This window comes from Eurosta solidaginis, chromosome 3 (assembly GCF_040869045.1).
Source record: "Eurosta solidaginis isolate ZX-2024a chromosome 3, ASM4086904v1, whole genome shotgun sequence".
Taxonomy (NCBI): Eukaryota; Metazoa; Arthropoda; class Insecta; order Diptera; family Tephritidae; genus Eurosta; species Eurosta solidaginis.
The window spans coordinates 53,683,016-53,710,209 of NC_090321.1; the positions used below are offsets into that span (position 1 = coordinate 53,683,016).

At 37.6% G+C, this 27,194-nt stretch overlaps 1 protein-coding gene across 3 annotated transcripts in view; it reads left to right on the forward strand.

The window, feature by feature from the left end:
* Positions 1-27,194, forward strand: part of LOC137243728 (transient-receptor-potential-like protein) — a 292,030-nt gene that overhangs the window by 64,183 nt on the left and 200,653 nt on the right. For all 3 annotated transcript variants that reach the window (XM_067771751.1, XM_067771753.1, XM_067771752.1), the window contains exons 5-8: positions 2,147-2,289; positions 10,855-11,035; positions 11,107-11,298; positions 11,387-11,621. In XM_067771751.1, the coding sequence (XP_067627852.1) occupies positions 2,147-2,289; positions 10,855-11,035; positions 11,107-11,298; positions 11,387-11,621 (751 nt within the window). The remainder of the gene's footprint in view (positions 1-2,146; positions 2,290-10,854; positions 11,036-11,106; positions 11,299-11,386; positions 11,622-27,194) is intronic.

Sequence of the window (27,194 nt, forward strand, 5' to 3'; positions counted from 1 at the left end):
CCAGAAAGCGCTGCCGTACGCCACTTAGTGTCGGGCATGCAGATGAGGTGAACCACCGTTTGCTCCTCCTCATTATCTTTACAACTCCTGCTTGATAAGGCGCTCCTAACTTTTCTGCATGCCTTCTTATAACGCAATGCCTAGTTAGTTTACAAGTGTCGAAATTGTATCCCTACTTAGGTTGTACACTTCACGGAATCTTTTAGGATCCCATTTTGGCCAGGTTGTCTTCGATGTCTGACACCCCGGTGTTAGTAGTCTAGCGAGTTCATTTGCAACTTTTTGAAATGGCAAGTCTCTTAGAACTCCCGTTGGAGGACATTGATGACAATCTGTAAGGGATAAAATAAAAGATATAGGTAAACATGCTGGTGATGTGATCCGAATCATGCGTGCTGGCTTGTACCCAAAAGAGAATGAAGCTGGTTTTATTAGCGACAATATAAAACATTGCCGAGCGCAGAAAATCTACAGTTTGGAATCAGATATTTTCCTACTTATTAAATATTACTATACGGCACTTGCCCTAAATATTTCTTACTCCTCTTATACATTTCATTAAAGCGAAATTGGTCCGATGCCCGAAAATGATTAATCCTTAAAAGAGATTAGATAAGTATGCCGAAATGATAATGATGAAAAATTAAGTTGACTTAGCCATGAAACTCGTTTGTTTGTCTGTCTGCATGAACGCGAACTTGAGATATCCTGAAGAAATTTAGTGAGCTGGTTTTTTTGAGCATCTGATTAATCATCGGTCCAATCTAACCCAAAAAACCTGATTGTGCAGATACGAGAAATTTGGCATAGCCGCAGACAGTCTCTTTCTATCTTGTTATACTTGAATTAGTCCGATACATCTGAGGCTGAAGAATATCGAACATCCTCACGAATATTAAAAAACCGAAATCCTTTTTACGTTATTCATCTGGCAGCAGGAAAGCATTCAAATGATGGCTCGGAGTCCAGCTAATTGAGCTCTTCCTACAATATCTATTCTAGAGTATGACACACAATATTAATGCTATGCTACCGCAGTTCGAATTTTGGATTAGGTTAGGTTAGATTAAAGTCTGTGGTCCGCAGAAGGAGGAGGGATAAACTTAGACTCACTGTGATTATAAACTCATAGTTATTCCCATGTATTCGCCTTGTACTCCAATCAGATACTCACCCCTTATGTGCGAGCTTCAGTTGCCATCTGGTATCGATAAAAGCATACACGATCCGATATTTACATGCTGCTAGAGGGGTAGCAATGCCACTCAGCGGATTTTATTCAGTAATAGTATGTTCATTGCCCTTCCTGGCTAGCTCATCGCTAGTATAGTCCGCAAGTACACCACTGTGACGCATCGAGACGTTTGACTCTCAGAGTAAATTGTCATGCATATGGGATTCTTAGATAGCAGCTAACGAGTGGCCTCTTCATTACATATGGTTGTTTAGAAATATATCCTGTGTGTGGTATGGCTTAGAGGAATTAATTTGTCATGTTAATCGTTCCCGAGACCGGAACTTACCGGATCTGTATTCAGCAAAGGACCATCAGCATCGACAAAGCTTCCCAAAACCTTCGGGGTTTGTCTTTATCGTTAATATAACAACAACAATAGTCCCCAGAATACTGACTGACCAAATAGTATATCGCTTCCGTGCAAAACTGCACTTCAACTTGATCCGTGGTTACATAATTGGTCTATAGGGAGCAGGTTGAGGATAAAATACGGAATCCCTGTAGATGTTGAGCGAAGTGCCCCTGATTTAAGCATTATGTCTGACCGCTCAACTCTTGCAACCATGCTGTTCCGTGGAATACCAGCCACCAAACCTTGATGTCATAGTTAAGCCATATGACCGCGGTCTACAGCCCCTAGAGTGAAAAATGAGCAACAAACGCTATACGGCAGGTTTGCCGATCATTGTCCTATCTGTTATACTAAGCTCAAATTTAGCTTTCGGAGAGAAGTAAATAGTCTTACATTAGAACATGGATGTGCGGGTGTAATTTCTGTAAATTGAAATGATTTTGAGTTATTCCATTATAAATTTGGTTCGCAGATAAATCGATTCATCATTGTGCTATCTTCAGTTTAATTTTTTTGTAATATACTTTTTTTCAAGTTGCTGCCCTTTTTCTTTACAGAGCTGGCAAAAGGTTGATATGAACACGGGACTGTTTTCATCGGATATAACGCCATTAATATTAGCAGCTCATAAGGATAATTTTGAAATTTTAAAAATCTTACTAGACCGTGGTGCAGCTGTACCGGTGCCTCATGATATACGGTAAGTATGAAAAGCATTCCAACTATAATGAATTCAAACAAAATTTTAGTGATATATTTGTACTAAAAGGTAAGCGAATATTTCAAGACAAAATAGATTTCATTCATAATAACTCATCCTAAAATAGTATCAAATTGCTTCCGAAATTATTCTGAAACCATGCTGTAATAAAACTTAAATAGTCCCGAATTGATCGCGAAGCCAATTTCCTTGTTTCTTGATATACAAAGAAGTAAAGACTGTATTAAAATGATCCTGAAAAAGTAAGAAAAGGATCCCATTGCGATACCTAGATGGCCCAAACTCTTTCTATTATAATCCCGAAATAGACCTGAAGCAATCCTCAAATGATCTCGAAATAGTCCGGAAATGATGGTGACAGTTCCAAAGTAGTTCCTGTTTAATCGAGCACGCCAACTCAAATGATTATTACATAGTGCCATATCGATCCCGAAAGCCATTCCGTTATGATTTTTAAAAAGTTTGGAATTGATCGCTGACGCAATCACGAAAAAAAATCCTGAACAAATCTGCAGTTTTTTTAAATAATTCCGGAATTGTCCTAAAATTAACAAAAAACAAGGAAGGAAGGCTAAGTTCGGGTGTAACCGAATATTACATACTCAGGTGAGAGCTTTGGAGACAAAATAAGGGAAAATCACCATGTACAACAACAAAATGAATATAGGGTAACCCTGGAATGTGTTTGTATGACATGGGTATCAAACGGAAGGTATTAAAGAGTATTTTAAAAGGAAGTGGGCCATACTTCTATAGGTGGACGCCTTTTCGAGAAATCGCCATAAAGGTGGACCAGGGGGACTCCAGAATGTGTTTGTATGATATGGGTATCAAATTGAAGGTATTAATGAGGGCTTTAAAAGGGAGTGGCCCTTAGTTGTATATGTGAAGTCGTTTTCGAGATATCGACCAAAAATTGTCATTCCATTTTCGTACTTGGTATAGCATTATGGCATTTTTTTCATTTTTCGAAATTTTCGATATCGAAAAAGTGGGCATGGTCATAGTCGGATTTCGCCCATTTTCAATACCAAGATAAAGTGAGTTCGGATAAGTACGTGAACTACGTTTAGTAAAGATATATATTTTTGCTCAAGTTATCGTGTTAAGGGCCGAGCGGATGGACAGACGGTCGACTGTGTATAAAAACTGGGCGTGCTGCAACCGATTTCGCCCTTTTTCACAGAAAACAGTTATCGTCATAGAAGCTACGCCCTTACCAAATTTCACTAGGATTGGTTTTGTTCGACTTATGGCATTAAAAGTATTCTAGACAAATTAAATGAAAAAGACGCCCATTTTGAAATTATCTTTTTTTTTTTTTGTATATTGTTGCACCATATCATTACTGGAGTCGAATGTTGACATGATTTACTTATATACTGTAAAGATATTAAATTTTTTGTTAAAATTTGACTTTAAAACATTTATTTTTTTAAGTGGGCGTGATCGTTCTCCGATTTGCTAATTTTTATTAAGCATACATATAGTAACAGGAGTAACGTTCCTGCTAAATTTCGCCATGATATCTTCAACGACTGCCAAATTACAGCTTGCAAAACTTTTAAATTACCTTCTTTTAAAAGTGGGCGGTGCCACGCCAATATTGTATATTCGCAATATGTTACTGATAAGGATAATTTTAAAGAGCTAACTGATCAAGTGAAAAGGTTTGTGATTGGAAACGGATATTGTAAATCTAAGGGCCCTTTCTTAAAAGATAGTGGCAATAGATCTAGCAAAACATTACTATATTGATTCCAAGTCTGGCGTGAAACTTGAACGTATATGGCTATCCTATTTTTGATACTTCAGAAAACGTATTGTGAACAATGTTGGTTATTCGTAGATCGGACATCTAAGAAAATACAAAATGTTTGGACTGAGGGCGATGACGACTGGAAACATGTTGCAAATGCCACACAATGACAAGAGACATCAAAAATTCGTCTGGATTCCTGTCTTACATATCAACAGTGGCGGCTACACACTAGAACACTCGATGAAGAGCAAGAGCCTATGATCAAAAAATAAAAATTGGTTCTAGGCTCCTTGATGTTACTCTGACACTTTCAACGTGTCATGTAGCCTTTCGTGGCCACAGAGAAAATGCAGATAGTAGTGATCCGAGCTTCAAAGGAAGCTTTATGAGTATTGTTGAGTTATAAGGAAAATGCGTCCCGGTTTTACAAGAATTGTTAAGTAAACCAAAGGGCCAGAAAAATACTCCAAATCCAAGAATACAAAATGAGATAATATCTATCATGGTTATAAAAGTAAAAAATGCACTTATAAATGAAATAAATCATATTCGATAAAGATGGTTATTGATATGCAAACTTTTTTTGAAACAACTCAACAAATTTATATTTTTTTTGGGCGTAGTTTCAAAGGATGGAATATGTTATCAAGTTTTATATATAATAAAGAAAGTGAGTCCTCAACTTCAATCACATTAAAAACATTAAACTCTACTAGATTGGCAGGACGTTATGATACCGTTTTTTGCTTTAAAAGTTCGGTTTGTTGAAGTGCAAAAAGCGCTAACGAAAAAATTCTGTTAAATTGCAAATCAAATGAAGGAAATAAAGCAGTTTCATTCAAAAAGAAAATCGATAACTACAATTTTGTTATGTTATTGGTTTTTCATTGCAAGATCCTACTTAGTATCGATGCAGCCCCCAAAGTACATCAGTATAAAGCCACCGATTTTTCAAATTCCTTAAAATGTTTGAAAATTTGTGTAGAAGAATTGAAAAGTTATCAAAATGAATTTGAAATTTTAAAAACTGAAGCAAAAAGTGAGCAGAAAAATGGCAGATCACCTCTGAATCTTCTAAAGACCGTCAGAAGAAGGTAAAACGCCATTTTGATGAGCTTTGCGAAGATGAGTCACTCCAAGATCTGAAAATTTTGTTCAAAGTGAACATATGTGATCGAGTATTGGAAATCATTATAAAACCAACCGAAATCGCGTTTGAATCCAATGAACTAAATTGTTTCAATTCCATTGTTTTGTAGTCTCCCAGCCTTTAAAATGGCACCGAAATAGAAAAGTCGTCGTGTGTTATAGACTTTTCTGATTTATCTAATATATAACATTCTTCTGTCACGGTGTTAGAGGCTTAACTCCTCCGAAACACTGAACCGATTCTTATGAAATTTTGTGAGCATATTGGGTAGGTCTGAGAATCGGCCAACGTTTACCTTTTTTTGCTACGCGCATAGGGTCTTGAGATCAAAACGTGGACCCGGATACCCCTAGAATGTGTGTGTATTATGGATATCAAATGAAAGCTGAGAGCTCTAAAGTTCATTGTGATATTCGATTTAGTCGCATCAACCTGGCAAAACTGATAAATATGCAAGCGAAGTCGAAATAAAGACAAGAATTAATAATACACACATACCTACTTATATACGTCCTATTCGATTTGCCTGAAATTTGTTATATAAATTTGCCTATATTAGTATTTACGATGTTTTTTCCGGGAAGTATACCAGAGATGGACTGGGACTGGGATTAGGACTAGGACTGGGACTGAGACTGAGACTCGGAGTGGGACTGGGACTGAGACTCGGAATGGGACTGGAACAAAATACATACCACGTTCTGGGATTGGCATAAAAGAGTTGAGGAAGAAGAAGGAAAACTTGAGAGAAGAGAAAAGAGAGAGGGAGACTGAGAAAGAGATAGAATGAGACGAAGATGGAGATGAACCAAAAAAGACGGAGGGAGGAGTGAGTAAAAAGATTAGGAAAAGTGCAGAGGGATAGGGCTGAGTTAGACGTAAAAACCTTATCAAAATGTATGCAGATATGCCAAATTTAGGGCAGAACAACGTCTGTCGGGTCTGCTAGTTTATAATAAAAAATCATTTTATATCTTTCCTGAAGTATGAGTTGCATTAATGTTACTTCTTACAATTCCCGTAACGTAGCAGCTAATGCTGAACGATCATTTTCTAAACTAAAATTGATAAAAACCCAATGAAGGAACTCTATCAGACAAGACAGGTTATGTAACTTAGCTATTCTCTCTATTGAACCGATCTCTAAATTTTGGTGATGTTTTAGACAATTTTGCGAAACATAAATCTGGAAAAAAAATATTTCTTCATAAATATTTTATTAAATTAAATTGTTATTTATATTTCATTGTAAATACATGCGGGTTCCCTTACGATGTTGTTTCTTCAGCGAATAGATGATTAATGCATTGAGATATTATGTTCTACGGATGAATGTGAAGTCTCCAACATGCATTGGGCTAGCATGGACCATTATTAATTGGCTAAGATAGGAGGCCCATGGCGACTTGTGGGACATATACAACGTATAATTGAGTACGCTGAAAACAGAGAATTAAATTGAGTACAATTTGACGGTTTTTATCGATAGGGCCCCATCAAAAGAATTTGCCACGTGCCCCAGATGGCATAGTTAAAACACTGAGATTAGTTATATTGATATAAAAAATTCAAGGGTTCTACGCATATTTCAGCGGCTTTGACAAAACATTTTGCTACACTTTTTCAAAAGTAAATATCCTTGTACTTGTTTCTTTATATTTCTGTTTGAATTGTGTTATCAAATTGACATGTGTACAATGACCGTATGTTTGAAGAATAAATATAGGGAAGAACAATTGGAACACCTAATTAGTTTTATTTGTTTCCAAACTGCTAATATGTTCCATTGTATACTGCCAGAAAGTCATAGTTGGAAACAGTGCACTAAATTCTGGGCAACAACAATGCTCGAACTTACGTGGCCCAGTAAATCGCAAAACATTTGCAGTTAAGTGTTATTGAGGCCTTAATTTGTTGTGGAATGAAACGTCTGTTCTTCTTTCACATATTCGTAAAACTAGCCTTATACCCGCGGCCCAGTCCACGAAGAAAATACAGCATAAAATAAATGAGGAAAGTTAATTTCAGGTGTAACCGAACATTACATACTCAGCTGCCAAATTACAGCTTGCTAAACTTTCAAATTACCTTCTTTTAAAAGTGGGCGGTGCCACGCCCATTGTCCATAATTTTACTAATTTTCTATTCTGCGTCATAAGGTTAACCCACCTACCAAGTTTGATCGCTTTATTCGTCTTTGGTAATGAATTATCGCACTTTTTCGGTTTTTCGAAATGTTCGATATCGAAAAAGTGGGCGTGGTCATATTCCGATTTCGTTCATCTTAAATAGCGACCTGAGATGAGTGCCCAGGAACTCACATAACAAATTTCAAGATAACTCAAAATTTACTCATGTTATCGTGTGTACGGACAGACGGACGGACGGACATGACTAAATGAATTTCTTTTATCGCCCAGATTATTTTGATATATAAAAGGCATCTATCTCGTTTATGCCGTACCCCGTTATGGGAAAAAAATTAATATACTCTGTGAGCTCTGCTCTACTGAGTATAATTATATTCATAACAGTCCCGAACTGATCTGCGAAATACCGAGAATAATATTGAACCCAAAATCAATGCCAACATGATCTGGAAGTATTCCTGAAGTGATTGAAGATTGAAGATATTTCGATTTGATCGATGGTTTGATAAGAATTCATCTCAAAAGGATTCCTGATTTAATGGTAAAATGGCTACGAATTGATTACGGAAACAATCCCGAAAAAAGTCCCGAACTGAGGTTCCAGTTTTCTTAAAATAGTTTCGAATAATAAAGATGTAATAGTACAATTTGAGAAATATCGATTGCGAAACAGTTCAGAAATGTTCACAAAATGATGCTAAAAAAACATCTCGCATTGATCTGCGAAATAGTCCCGAAATTAAGCGAAAATAATTTTGAAGCATCGCCTGTTTTTGTTGTATTCCACAACAATTTGAAGTCGGATGACTTATGCTCACTTGAGCTCATTTAGAAGTATGTAAAAAATTTATATTCTTTCTTGCGATGGTCGTCCGATATGAGCCTAATTTCATACATAATATGAGTCTAAAGAAGCCTCCGGTATGACTCGCAAAAGTTTCTTTAACACATTTTCCTCTTATTGGACACTTTTCGGAGCAATTTCTGACGCTTATTGTTATATCACTTTATATGTTATGAGTCTTTTATGAGCTCATGTTTTAATATTTTTTAAATCTCCCACATATTTGGGATTGCTATGGGACTCATATCTATGAACAATCCGTAAATGTTTGAGGAGAAATAAATTGGTGCCATTTGGAATAATTATTCCTTTGAAAAATCGCAAAACTCTGAGAGAGAAACAAAATTAAAAAAACCTGTTTGTATGAGTTTATCGGGGATTGTCCGTATTGCTCTAAATGTATGAAAACATTTATTTCAAGCAATTTTTATACTCAGCTGAGCAGAGCTCACAGAGTATATTAACTTTGTGCGCATACCGGTAACCCGTAACGGTATAAACTAATCGAGATTGATATAGACTTCTATATATCAAAATAATCTGGGCGAAAAAAGAAATTCATTTAGCCATGTCCGTTCGTCCGTCCCGGCTGTCCACCCGTCCGTAAACACGATAACTTGAGTAAATTTGGAGGTATCTTGATGAAATTTGGTATGCAGATTCCTGGGTGCTCGTCTCAGATCGCTATTTAAAATGAACGAAATCGGACTACAACCACGCCCACTTTTTCGATATCGAAAAATTCTAAAAACCGAAAAAGTGCGATAATTCATTACTAAAGACGGATAAAGCGTTGATACTTGGTAGGTGCGTTGACCTTATGACGCAAAATAGAAAACTAGTAAAATTTTGGACCATGGGCGTGGCACCGCCCACTTTTAAAAGAAGGTAATTTTTAAGTTTTGCAAGCTGTAATTTGGTAGTCGTTGAAGATATCATGATAAAATTTGGTATGCACGTTACTCCTATTGCTATATGTGTGCTAAATAAAAATTTTACTTAAGTAAAAAAAATTTTTTTTAAAGTCATATTTTAACAAAAAATTTAATATCTTTACAGTATATATGCAAATTATGTTAACATTCAACTCCAGTAATGATATGGTGCAACAAAATACAAAAATAAAAGAAAATTTCAAAATGGGCGTAACTCCGCCCCTTTTCATTTAATTCGTCTAGAATACTTTTAATGCTATAAATCGGACAAAAATTTACGAATCCTTGTGAAATTTGGTGGGGTCGTAGACTCTGTGACCATAACTGTTTTCTATGAAAATGGGCGAAATCGGTGTAAGCCGCGGCCAGTTTTTATACACAGTCGACCGTCTGTCCTTCCCTGTCCTTCCGTTCGGCTGTTGACACGATAACTTGAGCAAAAATCGATATATCTTTATTAAACTTAGTCCACGTAACTATCTGAACTCACTTTATCTTGGTATAAAAAATGGCCAAAATCCGACTATGACCACGCCCACTTTTTCGATATCGAAAATTACGAGAAAATGAAAAAAAATGACATAATTCTATACCAAATATGAAAAAAGAGATGAAACATGGTACTTGGATTGGTTTATTGAAGCAAAATATAACTTTAGAAAAAACTTTGTAAAATGGGTGTGACTCCTACCATATTAAGTAGAAGGAAATGAAAAAGTTCTGCAGGGCCGAAATCAAAAGCCATTGGAATCTTGGCAGGAATACTATTCGTGGTATTACATATATAAATAAATTAGCGGTACCCGACAGATGATGTTCTGGGTCACCCTGGTCCATTTTTTGGTCGATATATCGAAAACGCCTTCACATATACAACTAAGGGCCACTCCCTTTTAAAACCCTCATTAATGCCTTTAATGTGATATCCATATCGTACAAACATATTCTAGAGGCATCCCTGGTCCACCCTTATGGCGATATCTCGAAAAGGCGTCCACCTATAGAACTATGGCCCACTCCCTTTTAAGATACTCTTTAATACCCCCTATTTGAAACCCATGTCATACAAACACATTCCAGATTTTCCCTTATTTTGTCTCCAAAGTTCTCAGCTGAGTATGTAGTGTTCGGTTACACTCGAACTTAGCCTTCTTTACTTGTTAATTTTATAATTTATTTAATAATTTGGGAAAAATTTAAGCAACGTGACATCAGGACGGACAAGGTGACAGCTGTTTCGATTATACCTTGTAAATCTCTTCAAAGCCTTTTCTCCCGGGAGTGGGGTTCGAGCCCGTACTCCTACGATAGTTGAAATGGTTACAAACGCATTCGGCTACGGCATGCCTTAGTTGTTGTAAAGTTTTTCCCAATTGCCTTCTTTTGCATATATTAATCTTCTATACATCACACATTTCGTATGTAATTATGTGTTGAAGTTATGCATTTACAACAAGTAAGGCATGCCGTAGCTGAATGTGCTTGTAACCATTTCAACTATCGTAGGAGTACGGGTTCCCGGGAGAAAAGGCTTTGAAGAGATTTACAAGGCATAATCGAAACAGCTGTCGCCTTGTCCGTCCTGATGTCACGTTGTTTAAATTTTTCCCAAATTAAAAAACCTGTAATCGAACTAGAATTAGGAAATGTGTTTGAAAATTTTAAACATTTAAAAAAATCGCTTCACTTCTATTTTCATTTAGTTGCAGTTGTGATGAGTGCATGCGTCAGTGTAACGAAGACTCGCTACGCCACTCACTTGCACGGGTGAATATTTATAAGGCTTTGGCAAGTCCATCACTTATCTGCCTCACATCGAATGATCCCATACTCACTGCATTCCAATTGTCATGGGAGTTGCGTAATTTAGCTCTCACAGAGCAGGTAAGTACAATTCTAATTATGTCTACGTGTAGAAAAGTATCGATTCTGTAAAAAAATTTTTTAATTTTCAGGAATCTAAAGCTGAGTATATGGAACTGAGGCGTCAGTGCCAAAAATTTGCTGTTGATTTGCTCGATCAAACGCGCACTTCAAATGAGTTGGCTATCATACTGAACTATGATCCAGAGCTGTCCACTTATGAGAAAGGAGATCGCATGAGCCTGACGCGTTTATTGCAAGCCATTGAATACAAGCAAAAGAAGGTGAGTGTGTAGGTACAGTGCGAGTGGTTTTCGTCATAGCTGTAAGTATTTGTATGCTCAATCTCGCTCTTTCTCTTTTTTCTTTTAGTTCGTAGCCCATTCAAATATCCAGCAACTGCTCTCAACAATTTGGTATGATGGTTTACCCGGCTTTAGGCGTAAAACTTTATTCGAAAAGTTTATGTACATCGTACAAGTGGCAGTATTGTTTCCGATTTATTGTGTGGTCTATATGATTGCACCGAATTGTCGTACTGGCATATTGACGCGTAAACCATTTATGAAATTTCTTATTCATGCCTCGTCCTATTTGTTCTTCTTGTGTAAGTAAAAAAATAGTACGTAAGGTAAAAATAATCTTTATCGCTCTTTGATAATGAATCATTTATGAGTTATACTTTTTTCAGTTTGTAAAATTGGTCTTTGTTTTTGAAAGGCTCTTGAAATTTTGAAATTAATATGTAGTAGTGAGTCATATATGAGCTATACTTTTTTCTTCTCGTAGACTTGGTTTGTTTTATTGAAAGGCTCATGCACCTTCGAAATAAATATGCAGTTTTTATTATCGTTGTTTGATAGTGAGTCACATATGAGTTATACTTTTTTTCTCGTTAACTGAAAATCACCGGCTCGTAATAAAATCTAAAGCTAATACGTTCCAACATTTTAGAACAAGTCATTTTTTGTCAGACGTGATTGTTTTGGAACCAAAGACCAAAGACTTAGAGCCAGTTTTTTGGGCCTATTTTTATTTTTTAATCATCAAATAATAAAATACACAAATTCTGGAAAAATTCGCTGGTGTCGACTAAAAATTCATAAAAAAAATTCTTAGTTACTTTTTTGTCACGCATGATTTCTTTGAAACCAAAGTCTTTCTATAAATAACTTAACAAGTTTTTCAGACAAATTATTTTCTCAATTTGCATAGTAAAGTAAGTAACCCATTTTTATAAAAATCGCTGTTTTTGAGAAATGTCACTTGTACAAAGAGGTCTTAAAAATCACATACAACAAGCTTTCTTTTTAAAACCGTACACTGTTATATACTAAAAAATTTCTTTTTCCGCAACAATTTGCTTTTTAGTACAAATTAATTTTTTATCACTCTTGATTTCGAATAGTTACTTATTTCAACGCCTGTTAAATTTCTGGGGCTGTATATTTTCCGAACTTCAGGCATATATAAAAAACGCTCGTCTCGAATAATTTCACTTTTTAAAGAGTCACCAGCAACCCATCAGTGATATTTTCCTTTAGCTTTATTTTGAAGTACTGGATTTAAATTATTTAAAAAAAAAAAAAAAACATGTAAGGACGGGACAGTCTGTAAATAATCGGATGTATAAGATAAGAAATATATAGTGCACAGATGTACGTACCTACTACAGATGTACATACATACATAAAATAAAAAATGGCAAAAAACCCCCTTATCTGAACGATAGGTTGTATGGGATATAAATTATATATAGCTCCGATCGAAATGATTTTTACAGGAAATCTTCTATGATATATTAGAATATATATCACCAAGTGTGACGTTTTTATATCGGAAATTAAGGGAGAAATGGCTAAAAATCTTTCTATCTGAACGATCGCTTGTATGGGATAGGTATATACTATATACATATAGCTCCGATCAAAGTGATTTTTCAGGAAATCTTCTATTATATATTAGAATATATATCACCGAGTTTCTCGCTTATACTTTCTAAATTGCGGCAGGAATGACCAAAATCGTCTTAATTGAAGGATCGGTTGTGTGGGAGATATATGTTATAGTGATCCGATCCTACCGGATCCGAATAAATGTCTAATATAATACAAAAATACGTCCTTGTGCCAAATTTCATTGAGATATCTCAAAATTTGAGGGACTCGTTTGCTTTCAAACAGACAGACGGACGGACAGACGGACATGGCTATATCAACTCAGTTCGTCGCCCTGATAAATTCGGTATACTTAATGGTGAGTATATTTTCTATATTGCTCAACGTTACAAACATCGGACCAAAGTAAATATACCATTTCATGTTCATGAAAGATATAATTACTTTGGTTTAAGCCGGTTATTTTCCGAATTTTTGATAGTAAAATATATCACCAAATCTAAGAAAATTCGGTTATTGAAAAAAGTTACCCATTACAAAGCTTTCTTTTTGAAACTGCTACCTGTCATATAAAAAGCTTATTTTTTTGAACCTGTTAGCTTTTAGGAACAAGTTAATTTTTTGTCACCCGTTATTTATTTGGAGCCAAAAGCTTTGAGTCGGTGATTTATTTTACTGACAGTTACATTTTACGGAACCGGCTATTTTTTGAGGCATTTGTAAGTGTATTACAATAAGATATGCAAGTGAGCGTCGAAAATATTGCTGAAAATTTGCGAAATATTTTCTAAAAGACGTTAAAGTTGCCATTGATTCCAAAGTGAATTGATCGTAGAAAACTCGTTCTGAGCTCAAAATGGAATATTGAGTTGCTTAAAATCACTCCAAGCAAACTTCGAGAAAACTCAATTTGGGCCAGCATTTATTACGAACTGACATTACTTGCGAAGTCGCCATTGGTCCCAAAGTGAACTGATCGTTGTTGTTGTTGTTGTTGTAGCGATAAGGTCAGGTCCAAGGAGAGGGGGGGCAGCCAGGGAAAATGCCCTGGGGCCCGGCAAGGCAAAGCAGTATTGCCAGTACTCTAACTAGGATTTCATAAATACATACATATTTTGTTGCTACAAAAAATTGTTTTAAAATTGAAAATCACTTAACTAAAATCATAAGCATCCGATCAAATATTATGAGGCATAGTCATAGTCGAAATAAAATGTGATTTTAAGTTAGTTTAGCGTTTTTGACACGACTTTATAAGCGCTATCTGTGAAAAATGCTTCAACTAACTTAAAATCACATTTTATTTCGACTTCCCAACGAATTAAGTGGTCGCCATTTCCTTCAAAACATACTCAATACTACTCAAAAAAAACGGATAAAAAGTAAAGCGTTATTGGCTCATTTGGAGTGCAACAAAAGAAGCGCTTTTTTGTTTTGCCGGCTTTTCAGCAAAATTTCCGAAAATACCCGATCAACTTTGACAAAATCTTCGGGTTATTCTAAAGAAAAAGGTTGAAAGAGGTCGCACGACAAAATTCATAAACATGAAAATTGTCAAAACCATAAAACTTGCTATATAGAGACGCGCTAATATGAAATGAGAATTCGAAATTCTCTCTTAGCGGAAACCCTTAAAAATGAAGCAGCTCGCTGGGGAAAGAGACTTCGCAGAATTCTTGATGTTGTTTTATTTCATGGAGAAAAAGAATTGGCATTTAGAGGGGATAATTCATTGATCGGAAATCCAAAAAATGGAAACTTTCTTGGTATTTTGGAACTGATCAGCAATTATGACCCCCTATTGCATGAAAATTTGGAGAAGGTGAGGGAATCTCAAACGAAAAAGAATCGTCTCCAAGCACATTATTTGTCTGATGGAGTACAAAATAATTGCTCCTCGCACAGCATGTCACAAACACGATGGCCTGCTTGTGTGGATAGTGTGAAACCTTTCAGAACTAAAAAAAAAAAATATTGAAAGCTATTGATAAAATCAAGCTTTTGAATCTGAGTTCAGAAACAGTAACGGATTTGAAAGATATTGAAGTACATATGGGGAAATTTGAGTATATCCTCTTAGCCTCCATTTGGTTCAAAGTGTTGACGGTAATAAACCATCGAAATCTGGTATTGCAAGCTAGAAATGCCACACTGGACGTGGAAACAGAAAATATACGTAGCTTGATTGATGAGTTGAAGAAGTTCAGGCATCAATGGTCGATCATACTTCAAGAATGTAAGCTTCTGGCAGGGAGTATAGGAGTTGTGAATACCTTCGCAGAGAAAAGAAGAAAATAAGGAAGATAAGAAAGCGCCAGTTCGATGAATTACCTGGCGAATCACCCGGTGTGATTCCGAAACTCAATTCAAACAGCAAGTTTTTTGCGTTCTTTTGGACTGCTTGATTGATAACATAACAAGGCGTTTCGAAGCCGTAAATGACATTGCGAGTATATTTAGTTTTTTGTGGAAATATCAGGATCTGATGGAAGAAGAGCCCAGAGAAAAGGAAGCGGCATTCTGCACGATTTATGGTATCGATATTTCTACGGATCTAATAGATGAAATCATTCATCTTAAAGCTATCCACTTAGCAAATTTGGGGTGTGATTCGCTGCCACCATTTCAACTTCTGAACAAATTTCATGACTTGAAGATTGAAGTATTATTTCTGAACATCTGCATAGCATTAAGAATATTTTGCGCACTTCCAATCAGTGTGGCTGAAGGGGAGCGTTCTTTTAGTCTACTGTTTTGCGAAAAAAATTTTTACCTTCTACTTTGAGCCAAATCGCTTGACAAACCTTGGAACATTGGCGTTGGAGTCCAGCCTTGCTCGCAGCATTAGTTTTGAATCGGTAATTTCCATATTCGCAGACCAAAAAGCACGGAAGGTTTTCCTTGGCTGATTCAAGCTCTTAAAATGTACAAATTTAGAAAAAGTTAATGTAAGCAAATCAAACAATGAAATCTAACATTTCATTTATGTAAGTGCTCCAGTAAATCTTATTTTATATGAAATAAAACTGACAACGTGAATTGAAAAATTTATGTATGTTACGTTATTTTTTTTGCTGGATTGCGTTTATTTTTTAGGGGTGCCCGGCTCGGCTCTCTGCGGCCCTGGATAAGGTTACTCCCCGAAGGTTTCGGGGAGTGTTATCGATGTGATGGTCCTTTGCCGGATGCAGATCCGGTACGCTCCGGTAACACAGCATCATTAAGGTACTAGCCCGACCATCTCGGGAACGATTTATATGGATAGGGCCACATTAAACCTTCAGGCCATCCCTCCCTCCCCACCCCCAAGTTCCATGAGGAGCTTGGCATCGTCAGAGCCTCGGCTGTTAATGAAGCAGGATTCGCCACGGATAGGTGAGGTTGACAGTTGGGTTTGGAGAAAATATATATTGCGCTGGCAACCTGAAAAAGTTATTTTAGTCGCCTCTTACGACAGGCATACCTACCGTGGGTATATTCTAACCCCCTGACCCGCTGGGGGATGAATTGATCGTAGAAAACTCGTTCTGAGCTCGAAATAGAATATTGAGTTGCTTGAAATCACTCCAAGCGAACTTCGAGAAAACTCAATTTGGCCCAGCATTTATTACGAACTGACACAGCTTGCGAACTACCACCTTGTGATTTTGTGTATCCCTTCCCCACCTTCACCACATCAGCATCATTGGCAAGTCACTTGGTACTATTTCAAATACTCGTGCAGGGCTTTGGTGTGTAATTACTTGCAATAAACTTCCGGCTGGCTTCTTTTGTTTGTAGTAGTTTTGCGTAGTCACACTTCTATTGCTTACTAACTCGAGTTTCAGAAAGGGGTTTTTCGCTGGTGGGAAAACGCATGGTGCTATCGGCATAATCTAAGTTGATTGAAAATAAAAATCAGATAATAATGAACGAAATTAAAGAAGTTAAAATGGAAATCAGATTGCAGGTTAACCGCGAAGTCAATCAATATAACAATGAAGTATAGTCTGAAGGAGTATATGACATAACTAAAACTTAAAAAATCCCGAAATACATAACACTGATACGACCAAATTCCGGCCGCTCACAATTCAGGTACCAATAATTACCGAACAAACATACTCCGGGCCTGATAAAATATAAACATTATTTCTTTAAATTGCTCCAGTTTCTCGTATAGCCTTTACTTCTACGGACAATTTTTTGGGGCTCTTCCTTCTTTACATAAAGTTTTGACTGGGTATTGCATTTGCGGTATTTTATTATGGCTGTGTTTTGGTCTTTATGTTTTGTGTCTAGTCGGAATTTCCAAAAATTGTCCGCATTATTTCTTGTCAGATTAGGAAAATCATCTTTTGTCAAAAAATCATCCTTAACATTGTTGAACCTTTTATAGATAGCCCTTGGTCCCAACGTTAGTCTCTGTAAGATGGGAAGGATTTCCTTTAACCACTTCATTAATTTTTTTAAAAAAATCACGAACTCCCAAAACCAGTAATATTAAAATGAAGTGAAATGTAATAAGTTACTTTTTTACCACTCGTGTTTTCTTTAGAATCAAAAAATTTTAATCGGTGACTTATTTCAAACTCCACTACGTTTTGTGGAACCGGCTATTTTCCGAGCTATAAAAATAATAATAATATAATAATAATTGAAAAAAAAAAACAAAATGCCACTTGTTCAAATAAGTAAGTCACTAGTTCTTTAAAAATGTCACTATCAGAAAAAAACTGATATACTCGAAAAGCTCTGAAACAGTTTTATTTCATATAAAAACTCACTTTTTTCACGTGTGATTGCTCTGCAATCAAAAGCTCTTAATCGGTGATTTACTTCTAAATCTGTTTAGTTGCTCAAAACTGTTAATTTTACGAATTTTGTTTTAGAAAATTTGTCAAAAAGTCACCGCTTAATAAAAAAAATCATTACCAAAAAACTAAAAGTACATGTTCCAAAAAATTTCCATACAGTTGAAGTTTATATAAAAAGAAACCGATTAGTTGTTTTGAACAACTTACATTCTGTCACTCGTGATTTCTTTGGAATCAACAAATTTGAATATCTGGCTTTTTTTCAAACACAGTTGGTAACGTTTTTCGAAAACGGTTATTTTGCGAATTTCGGATAATAAAATATACAAAAAAAATTAAAAATGTCACTTTGTGTATTGTATAAAGTAAAGTATAACTAGTAAGGAAGGTTAAGTTCGGGTGTAACCGAACATTACATACTCAGCTGAGAGCTTTGGAGACAAAATAAGGGAAAATTACCACTTAGCAAAATGAACCTAGGGTAACCCTCGATTGTGTTTGTATGACATGGGTTTCAAACGGAATGTATTAAAGAGTATTTTAAAAGGGAGTGGGCTATAGTACTATAGGTGGGCGCCATTTTGGGATATCGCCATATAGGTCGACCAGGGGTGACTATAGAATGTGCTTGCACGATATGGGAATCAAATGAAAGGTATTAATGAGGGTTTTAAAAGGGAGTGGGCCTTAGTTGTAGGCGTTTTCGAGATATCGACCAAAATTTGGACCAGGGTGACCCAGAACATCATCTGTCAGGTACCGCTGATTTATTTATACATGTCATACCACGAGCAGTATTCCTGCCAAGATTTCAAGGGCTTTTGATTTCGCCCTGCAGAACTTTTTCATTTCCATCTACTTAATATGGTGGGTGTCACACCCATTTTACAAATTTTTTTCTAAAGTTAAATTTTGCGTCAATAAACCAATCCAACTACCATGTTTCGTCTCTTTTTTCATATTTGGTACAGAATTATGGCATTTTTTTCACTTTTCGTAATTTTCGATATCGAAAAAGTGGGCGTGGTCATAGTCGCATTTCGGCCATTTTTTATACCAATATAAAGTGAGTTCAGATAAGTACGCGAACTAAGTTTTGTAAAGATATATCGATTTTTGCTCAAGTTATCGTGTTAATGGCCGAGCGCAAGGACAGACGGTCGACTGTGTATAAAACCTGGGCGCGGCTTCAACCGATTTCGCCCATTTCACAGAAAACAGTTATCGTCATAGAATTTATACACCAGCCCAATTTCACAAGGATTGCTAAATTTTTGTTCGACTTATGGGCTTAAAAGTATTCTAGACGATATAAATGAAAAAGGGCGGAGCCACTCCCATTTTGAAAATGTCTTTTATTTTTATATTTTGTTGCACCATATCATTAATGGAGTTGACTTTTGAAATTTTTTTGTTTAAAGTGGGCGTGTTCGTCATCTTAATTTTTATTTAGCGCACATATAGTAATAGGGGGAACGTGCATGCCAAATTTCATCATGATATCTTCAACAACTGCGAAATTTCAGCTTGCAAAACTTTTAAATTACGTTCTTTTAAAAGTGGGCGGTGCCACGCCTATTGTCCAAAATTTTACCAATTTTCTATTTTGCGTCATCAGTTCAACTCACCTACCAAGCTTCATTGCTTTATCCGTTTTTGGTAATGAATTATCGTTCTTTTTCGGTTTTTCGAAATTTTCGATATCGAAAACGTGGGCGTGGTTGTAGTCCGATTTCGTTCATTTTAAATAGCGATCCGAGATGAGCACCTGGAAACCTATATACCAAATTTCATCAACATACCTCAAAATTTATTCAAGTTATCGTGTTTACGGACGGACGGGCATGGCTAAATGAATTTCTTTTTTCGCCCAGATCATTTTGATATATAGAAGTCTATATCTATCTAGATTAGTTTATGCCGTTACGGATTACCGTTATGCGAACAAAGTTAATATACTCTGTGAGCTCTGCTCAGCTGAGTATAAAAAGTCACCGTCTGCTCACGTGTGGTTGCTGGAATTAAAAAATTTGCGTCGGTGACTCATTTTCATTCAGTTACGTTGTTAAAAGCGATTAATTTTAATGGTTTCGAAAATTGCTACTTGCTCAAAAAAATTACAGCTCCCAAAAATAAATCACTTATATGTTCCAAAAAACCGTTGAATTATATATACAAGGTATGTTTTTTCGAATTGATTAGTTTTTTTTTTAACAAATTACTTTTTTGTCACTCTTTATTTCTTCGGAGTTCCTAGTAAGCCGAGACCGAAATACTTTCAGTATTTTGAGACATAGCGGATGGACTTCCATTAGACAGCGACCCGTCGAAACCCCAATCACTATTGATAGATGCGCCTTCGTGAACTCAATAATTTCAGCAGACTGCATGTTATCCAATTCTGTCCTTCGATAATGGATGCTGTTTTCATGAACAGTACTAAAAATATTCTCGAGAATTTTTCTATCACATATTTTAACATATATCCCATATTCTCTCTAAACCATAATTGAGTTATACACATTTGCCAGATATATATCAGAACAGTTATGATGATAAACGTGTACTCGTATAACCCTGATTTTTTTCGTCTTGAGATTATGTATTTTGTATCAAAAGTGATTCCCTTTTTATACTCAGAGTGCTTTGCACACAGAGTATATTAACTTTGATTGGGTAACGGTTGGTTGTACAGGTATAAAGGAATCGAGATAGATATAGACTTCCATATATAAAAATCATCAGTATCGAAAAAAAAAAATTGATTGAGCCATGTCCGTCCGTCCGTCCGTCCGTCTGTCCGTTAACACGATAACTTGAGTAAATATTGACATATCTTCACCAAATGTGGTACACGAGCTTATCTGGACCCAGAGTAGAAATGGAAATGAGCGAAATCGGATAATAACCACGCCCACTTTTTATATATATAACATTTTGGAAAACACAAAACACCTGATTATTTAGTAAATAAAACACCTAGAATGTTGAAATTTGACGTGTGGACTGATATTGAGACTCTTGAAAAAATTTGAAAATGTTTTTTTAAAATGGGCGTGGCACCGCCCACTTGTGATAAAATCAATTTTACAAATATTATTAATCATAAATCAAAAATCGTTAAACCTATCATAACAAAATTCGTCAGAGAGGTTGCCTTTACTATAAGGAATGCTTTGAAGAAAAATTAACGAAATCGGTTGAGGACCACGCTCACTTTTATACAAAAGATTTTTAAAAGGGTCGTGGACGAATAAAATAAGCCATATCCTTGCAAAAAAGAGCTTTATATCAATGGTATTTCATTTTCCAAGTGTATTTATAACAGTAATAAGGAAAAATTTCAAATTTAAAAAAATGGGTGTGGCACCGCCCCTTTTATGTCTAAGCAATTTTCTATGTTTCGGGAGCCATAACTCGAAGAAAAATTAACGGATAGTAAAAAAATTGGGTACACAAATTTTCCCTATAGGAGGAAATATTTCTAGAAAAAATGTACGAGATCCATTAAAGACCACAGCAACTTAGATATAAAATAAGGTTAAAAGGTTTAAAAGACTCGTAGACTAGAATAATAAGCTATAACTTAGCAAAAAATAGTTTTGAATCAATGCTAATTCACTTATCAAGTTTTATTGTACGAGGAAATGGAGAGAATTTTTTTTTAAAGGGCGGTGCTACATGTTATGTAGAAAAGTAATTTATCTGAAGTGAAATGTACAATTGAAGCTCACGCTGAGTATACAATGTTCGGTTACACCCGAACTTAGACACCTTTACTTTTTTAAATATCTCATTCCTTGCCCCACCAAGCGGAGAATTTTTTTGATAGATGGCTTTCTCTTTCTGATGTGTTACAAATATGATCAAAATCGGACCAAAAATACGATTTTTTGAAATATGTCGATGCATGCGCCACCTAGCGGAGTTTTTCTTCTTTTTACTGCATTGTCGTCGGATTCTGAACCATATTCCAAGTTTCAAGCTTGTAGCTTATCGGGAAGTTACTTAAATTTCAATTACAAATTTCGTAAACAACGCTCGCTACACAGAGTCAAGCTAAATAAAAGCGTTTATTAACTAAAAACACGCCGTAGCACAGAGCTTCGTGTTTCCGTTTTTAAGCACAACTCGTTTTGTAGCGAGTAATTTAACCACTGCCTTCTTCAATAATTTCCTAGATGGTTATCTTTGTCACGGTTGCCACTTAGGTTCATTTGGACCAAAAATGGACCTTTCGAACCTCATTTGATCCGCTGGTCCCTCTTTTTTTTATCAGTTGTAGTCCCTTTTAGGCTGGAACAAAATTTTGATACCTTTGTTTCTTTTTCACTAAGGTAAAAATGTACAACACTCCCAATATTTTCCGCACCTTCATTAACCCTTATATCGTTCTCAATTTACCTTAATGGATTTCTTCCCAAAAAAATTGCTGTCATTAAAATATAGCAGAACAATGGCATTTCACAAATCAGATAATTTAGGCAAGGCATTATTAAGAAAAGTGTCGGATTTTAAAGCAAACCAATTTTCGTTAATTGTTGGTGAAACAAGCGGCTGATCAGATATTTCGATCGGTTATCGCACACTTTTCGTGATAGATGTTTTCCACTATTTGAGCTTTAAAAAAGTTTCCTATGACGTTGCTGTTGCGTTGTAAACTAAGACCGTCGTAGAAAAGTTATTTGGATCAAGATAGATGTGAACGCCAAAATTATGCAAAACTTAAATGTAAGTCGGCGTTAACCCCTGAAACCGTTTAAGGTGGTTAAGCACATGGTACAAGGTCTCCAGGTCCCTTCCGCATTTGCGACAGCGCTTGTCTGCGTCTTTGGGGGCTAAGATACTTGGCTTGGATATCACAAGTGGTTCCAGGCTCTGGATCAGGAACTGTTATCAGTCTTAGACCGGCCATGATGACGAACTGTCACGCGTGATTAGTTATCGATTAGTTATCACGTCCTGCACGAGGTGCCCGTGCTTCTACTGATAATGGCGGATCTAGAGAGGAAAACTCGATAAAACCGGCACCCCCGAGTCATTTTGCCGAGCTCAGGGGAGGGAGGACTCTCTTTAGTGTCAAGATCGGTACACAACGGTGACGAAATGGATTGTTATGACTTTTGATTTTGACTTTGATTTTTGACTTGATTACTTTGGGCTGGTAGGTTCAGTATTCTACCACCTTAGTAGATCAAAATGGTTGGTAGGCTAATGCTGCACCTGCCCACGTCCCGTTAAAAACGTGACGGGCTTCAAGGTACGTTCTGGATCCGTCGCTGTTAAGTTGGTGATGTATGTGCGGTTGAAAATTTTCCCGCTTTGCGTCCGGTCTGGCTCTGAACGCATTACCCATAAGGTAACGCGTCAGCCCTCGCGTGGCCTCCCTGAGTAGCACATATAACCACGAGACCGTTGAAGGGCGACTATACAATCGGCTCCGGATAGCGGCCTTTTTTAGAATGGATACGAGTAACAAGAATCCGCCAAAGATGGGGTGCGGAAGAAGAGCGCTTTTGATGGAAAACCGTCAAATAAATCTTCAGCGCTCTAACGCGGCTTCCGCAAATTTGTTACTCTGCCACGCAGTAATGAAATGTGGGTGGTCTCAGCGTGGGGACGTAGTGGGACCACCACCCGCGATACTGGGCGAAATCACCGCTGAAGCAAGGCGGAGGGGTGTCGGCGTGATCATCGGTGCCGATGCTAATGCCCATTATAGGATCTGGGGAAGCTCGGTTACCAACACTAGAAGTGAGTTTACTTTTATTAGGGACTTTGTATATGTAATAGGGTGAATGACCCGACTTTTATTTATGCGGTAAGGGAGGAGGTCCTGAACCATACCATGGTTAGTAGAGAATTGGAAGATCAGATATCTGGCTGGAGGTTTCTCAACGAGCATTCCTTCTCTGATCACTGATATATTCAGTTCTTGGTGAACGAAGAACGTCCCGGTAAAATATCTTTTAGTAGTTCTAAAAGCACTAACTGGGATTTGTATTATAGGAAGCTGGGAGAGCTATTGCCTTCGGCGCCTACAGTTTGTTCGGACATGTCCGAATCTGAGATAGACGCTCTGGTGGAAAACTTCACCTCGGCAAACAATAGCGCCTTTCAACTGTCCTGTCCATTAAACACTTACAGGGGGGGCAAGCCGCCCTAGTGGTCTGGTTCTCTTGAAGGCCTTTGAACGTCCAGTAGGCGGCTCTTCAGCAGAGCCAGGAGGAGTAAGTTACCCTCGGACTGTGAGCTCTACAAGGTGAGTTTGGGGATTTATAAATATGAAATAAAGATTACCAAGCGAGATTCATGGCGAAGCTTCTGCGAAAACGTAGAAGGCTGAAAAGAATTCTGAGAGATGATGGTGGGGACTGGTCGATTAGTAGCGAGGAGTCCCTAAAGCTTTTAATGGACAATGATTTTTCCGATGTCCAAGTTGCGCAGGGATCTTTGGCCATGTGGAAATTCCCGCCGTTCCACTACTGGAAAGTCATATAACCTGGGCTATAGGTTCGTTCAAGCCCTATAAGTCTCTGGGCCCGAATGGCATCATTCCTGTGCAACTTAAAAAGTCTTTAGGGATTTCCTGCCACTGATTGGCCATCATCTACACTAACTGCCTCAGGCTTAATTATATCCCGAAGCCTTGGCACACGGTTAGGGTCATCTTCATTCCGAAGGCCGGCAAAAGCTCTCATGTATCACCTAAGGATATAACGCCAATCAGTTTCTCGTCGTTTCTTCTTAACACGTTTGAGCGGTTGATTTACCAGTACCTACGGGAAAGGATTCCTTACTGTCGCTTTCACAACATGCCTACTGCAAGGGTAAATCAACGGAAACGGCTCTCCATTCGATTGTAAAGCAAATAGAGGGGTCTCTAGAATACAAGGAGTTTGCTCTAGGTGGCTTTCTTGACATCTAGGGGGCTTTTAACAATGTCTTACCGGGGGCAATCGAAAGAGCTCTGGGAGTCGAGGGGGCTCTGGTTGAAATTATTAGCAAATTTCCATGCAGTACAGTTGCCGCATTGGAGTGGGGAGGGGCCATATTTGAGAGGAAGGTGTGCAGGGGCACGCCACAGCATGTTGTCATATCTCCTCTGCTCTGGGTTGTGGTAGTCAACGAACTTCTTGTGGAGCTGGAAGCCAATGGCTGTCGTTTGGTTGCCTATGCAGATGGTCTCGCTACCCTAGTTAGAGGCGAATTTCTGGGCACTTTGCGCGACGTTCTGCGCAGCTACCTGGATACTGTGGCTAGGTGGGCTGAATCATATGGATTGGCGGTCAACACGGGAAAAACGGAACTGGTTCTTTTTACAAGGAGATATAAGATGCCCGATTTCAGAACTCACTGTTTGGAGGGTTACTGTGGGTAATTTCTGGTTTGGGGATTGGTTTGGATAAGAAACTGTCCTGGAGACCCAATGTGGAAGATAGGAACAGTAAGGCCGCAGTTGCCTAGTACTGCTGCAGGGGCTATCGGTAAGAGATGGAGACTGTCGCCAAGAGTGGTACACTGGCTTTATGAGATGGTGGTCACACCGATTCTGCAATATGAGGTGCTGGTCTGGTGGAAAGCCCTGGACACGCCTAGCACCTCCAAAATGTTAGTGTCAGTGCAATGGAAGGCGCTGACAGGTATTAGCGGCACTCTCGGAACAACATATACCTTGGCTCTGAACGTCATGCTGGATATTTCCAGTAGGTATTACAGGAAAGGCGGCCGCGGCCCTGTTAGTCAGGCTCCGTGATATGGGCTATGTGCTTTCTGACTTCGGACTCTATAGCCTTCTTACCAGTTTCGAATTTATCCCGGACCAGTCGTTCCACCGAGAGAGGAGTGGGGAAGAGGAATTATCTGGGGCATGGGACCGATTAACTTGTACACGTATGGGTCGAAGTTGGACGGCAAGATTGGGGGGAGGGTCCTTTGACAAGAGCTAAATGTAGGCCACAATTTTACGTTGGCTGATCACAGCTGTGTATTCCAAGCGGAAGTTGCTGCGATTAAAGATGCCGTGGATGAAATTCTATCCAGTGCCATATACCCAGCTGAGCAGAGCTCACACCCCGTAACGGCATAAACTAACCGAGATAGATATAGACTTCTATATATCAAAATGATCTGGGCGAAAAAAGAAATTCATTTAGCTATATCAGTCCGTCCGTCCGTCCGTCTGTCTGTCCGTGAACACGATAATTTGGATACATTTTGAGGTATCTTAATGAAATTTGGTATGTAGGTTCCTGGGCACTCATCTCAGATCGCTATTTAAAATAACCGATATCGGACCACTTTTTCGATATCGAAAATTTAGAAAAACAGAAAAAGTGCGATAATTCAATACCAAAGACGGATAAAGCGATGAAACTTGGTATGTCGGATGATCTAACGACGCAGAATCAAAATTAGTAAAATTTTGGACAATGGGTGTGGCACCGCTCACTTTTAAAAGCAGGTAATTTAAAAGTTTTGCAAGTTGTAATTTGTCAGTCGTTGAAGATATTATGATGAAATTTGGCAGAAACGTTACACCTATTACTATGCGTGTGCTAAATAAAAATTCACAAAATCGGATGACTAACACGCTCACTTAAAAAAAAAAAATTTTAAAGTCAAATTTTACCAAAAAAATGTATATATATATATAAATAAATTAGCGGTACCCGACAGATGATGTTCTGGGTTACACTGGTCCACATTTTGGTCGATATCTCGAAAACGCCTTCACATATACAACTAAGGGCCACTCCCTTTTAAAGCCCCTTTTAATATCTTTAACTTGATACCCATATCGAACAAACACATTCTAGAGGCACCCCTGGTCCAACTTTATTGCGATATCTGGAAAAGGCATCCATCTATAGAAATATGGCGCACTCCCTTCTAAATTACTCTTTCATACCTTCCATTTGATAACAATGTCATACAAACACATTCCAAGGTTACCCTAGGTTCATTTTCCTACATGGTGATTTTCCTTTATTTTGTCTTCAAAGCTCTCAGCTGAGTATGTAATGTTCGGTTATGCCCGAACTTAGGCTTCCTTATTTGTTTTACAATTAAGATTTTCTAGGTCCCGGGCCATAGAGATATCTCGGGTAACTGTGCGGATGTCTTAGCCCGCATTGGTACAACACAACTCAATGAAGATGGCTGTAGGGATTTCGAGATTCCGCTGGCCACCTGTGGATCGCTCCTCCATAGCCGCAAGGTAGCAACATCTTTCTGGCCGAAAGTGGATAGCAGGAGGTCTGTTTAAATAATTGGGTTCACTTAGGCTCAACTATCTATGGTACCGTTGGGGTTTTGACAGGGCACATTCCCATGGGTGTCCATGCGGTACGTCTCAGTATACTTGAAACTCCATCCTGTTGCAGCTGTATGGGTGATGATGAGGTGGAATCACCAAATCACTTTATGCTTGATTGCCCAGCTTTCGCCAAAGTTGAGATCGGAATAATTCGGAGCTTTATCGTT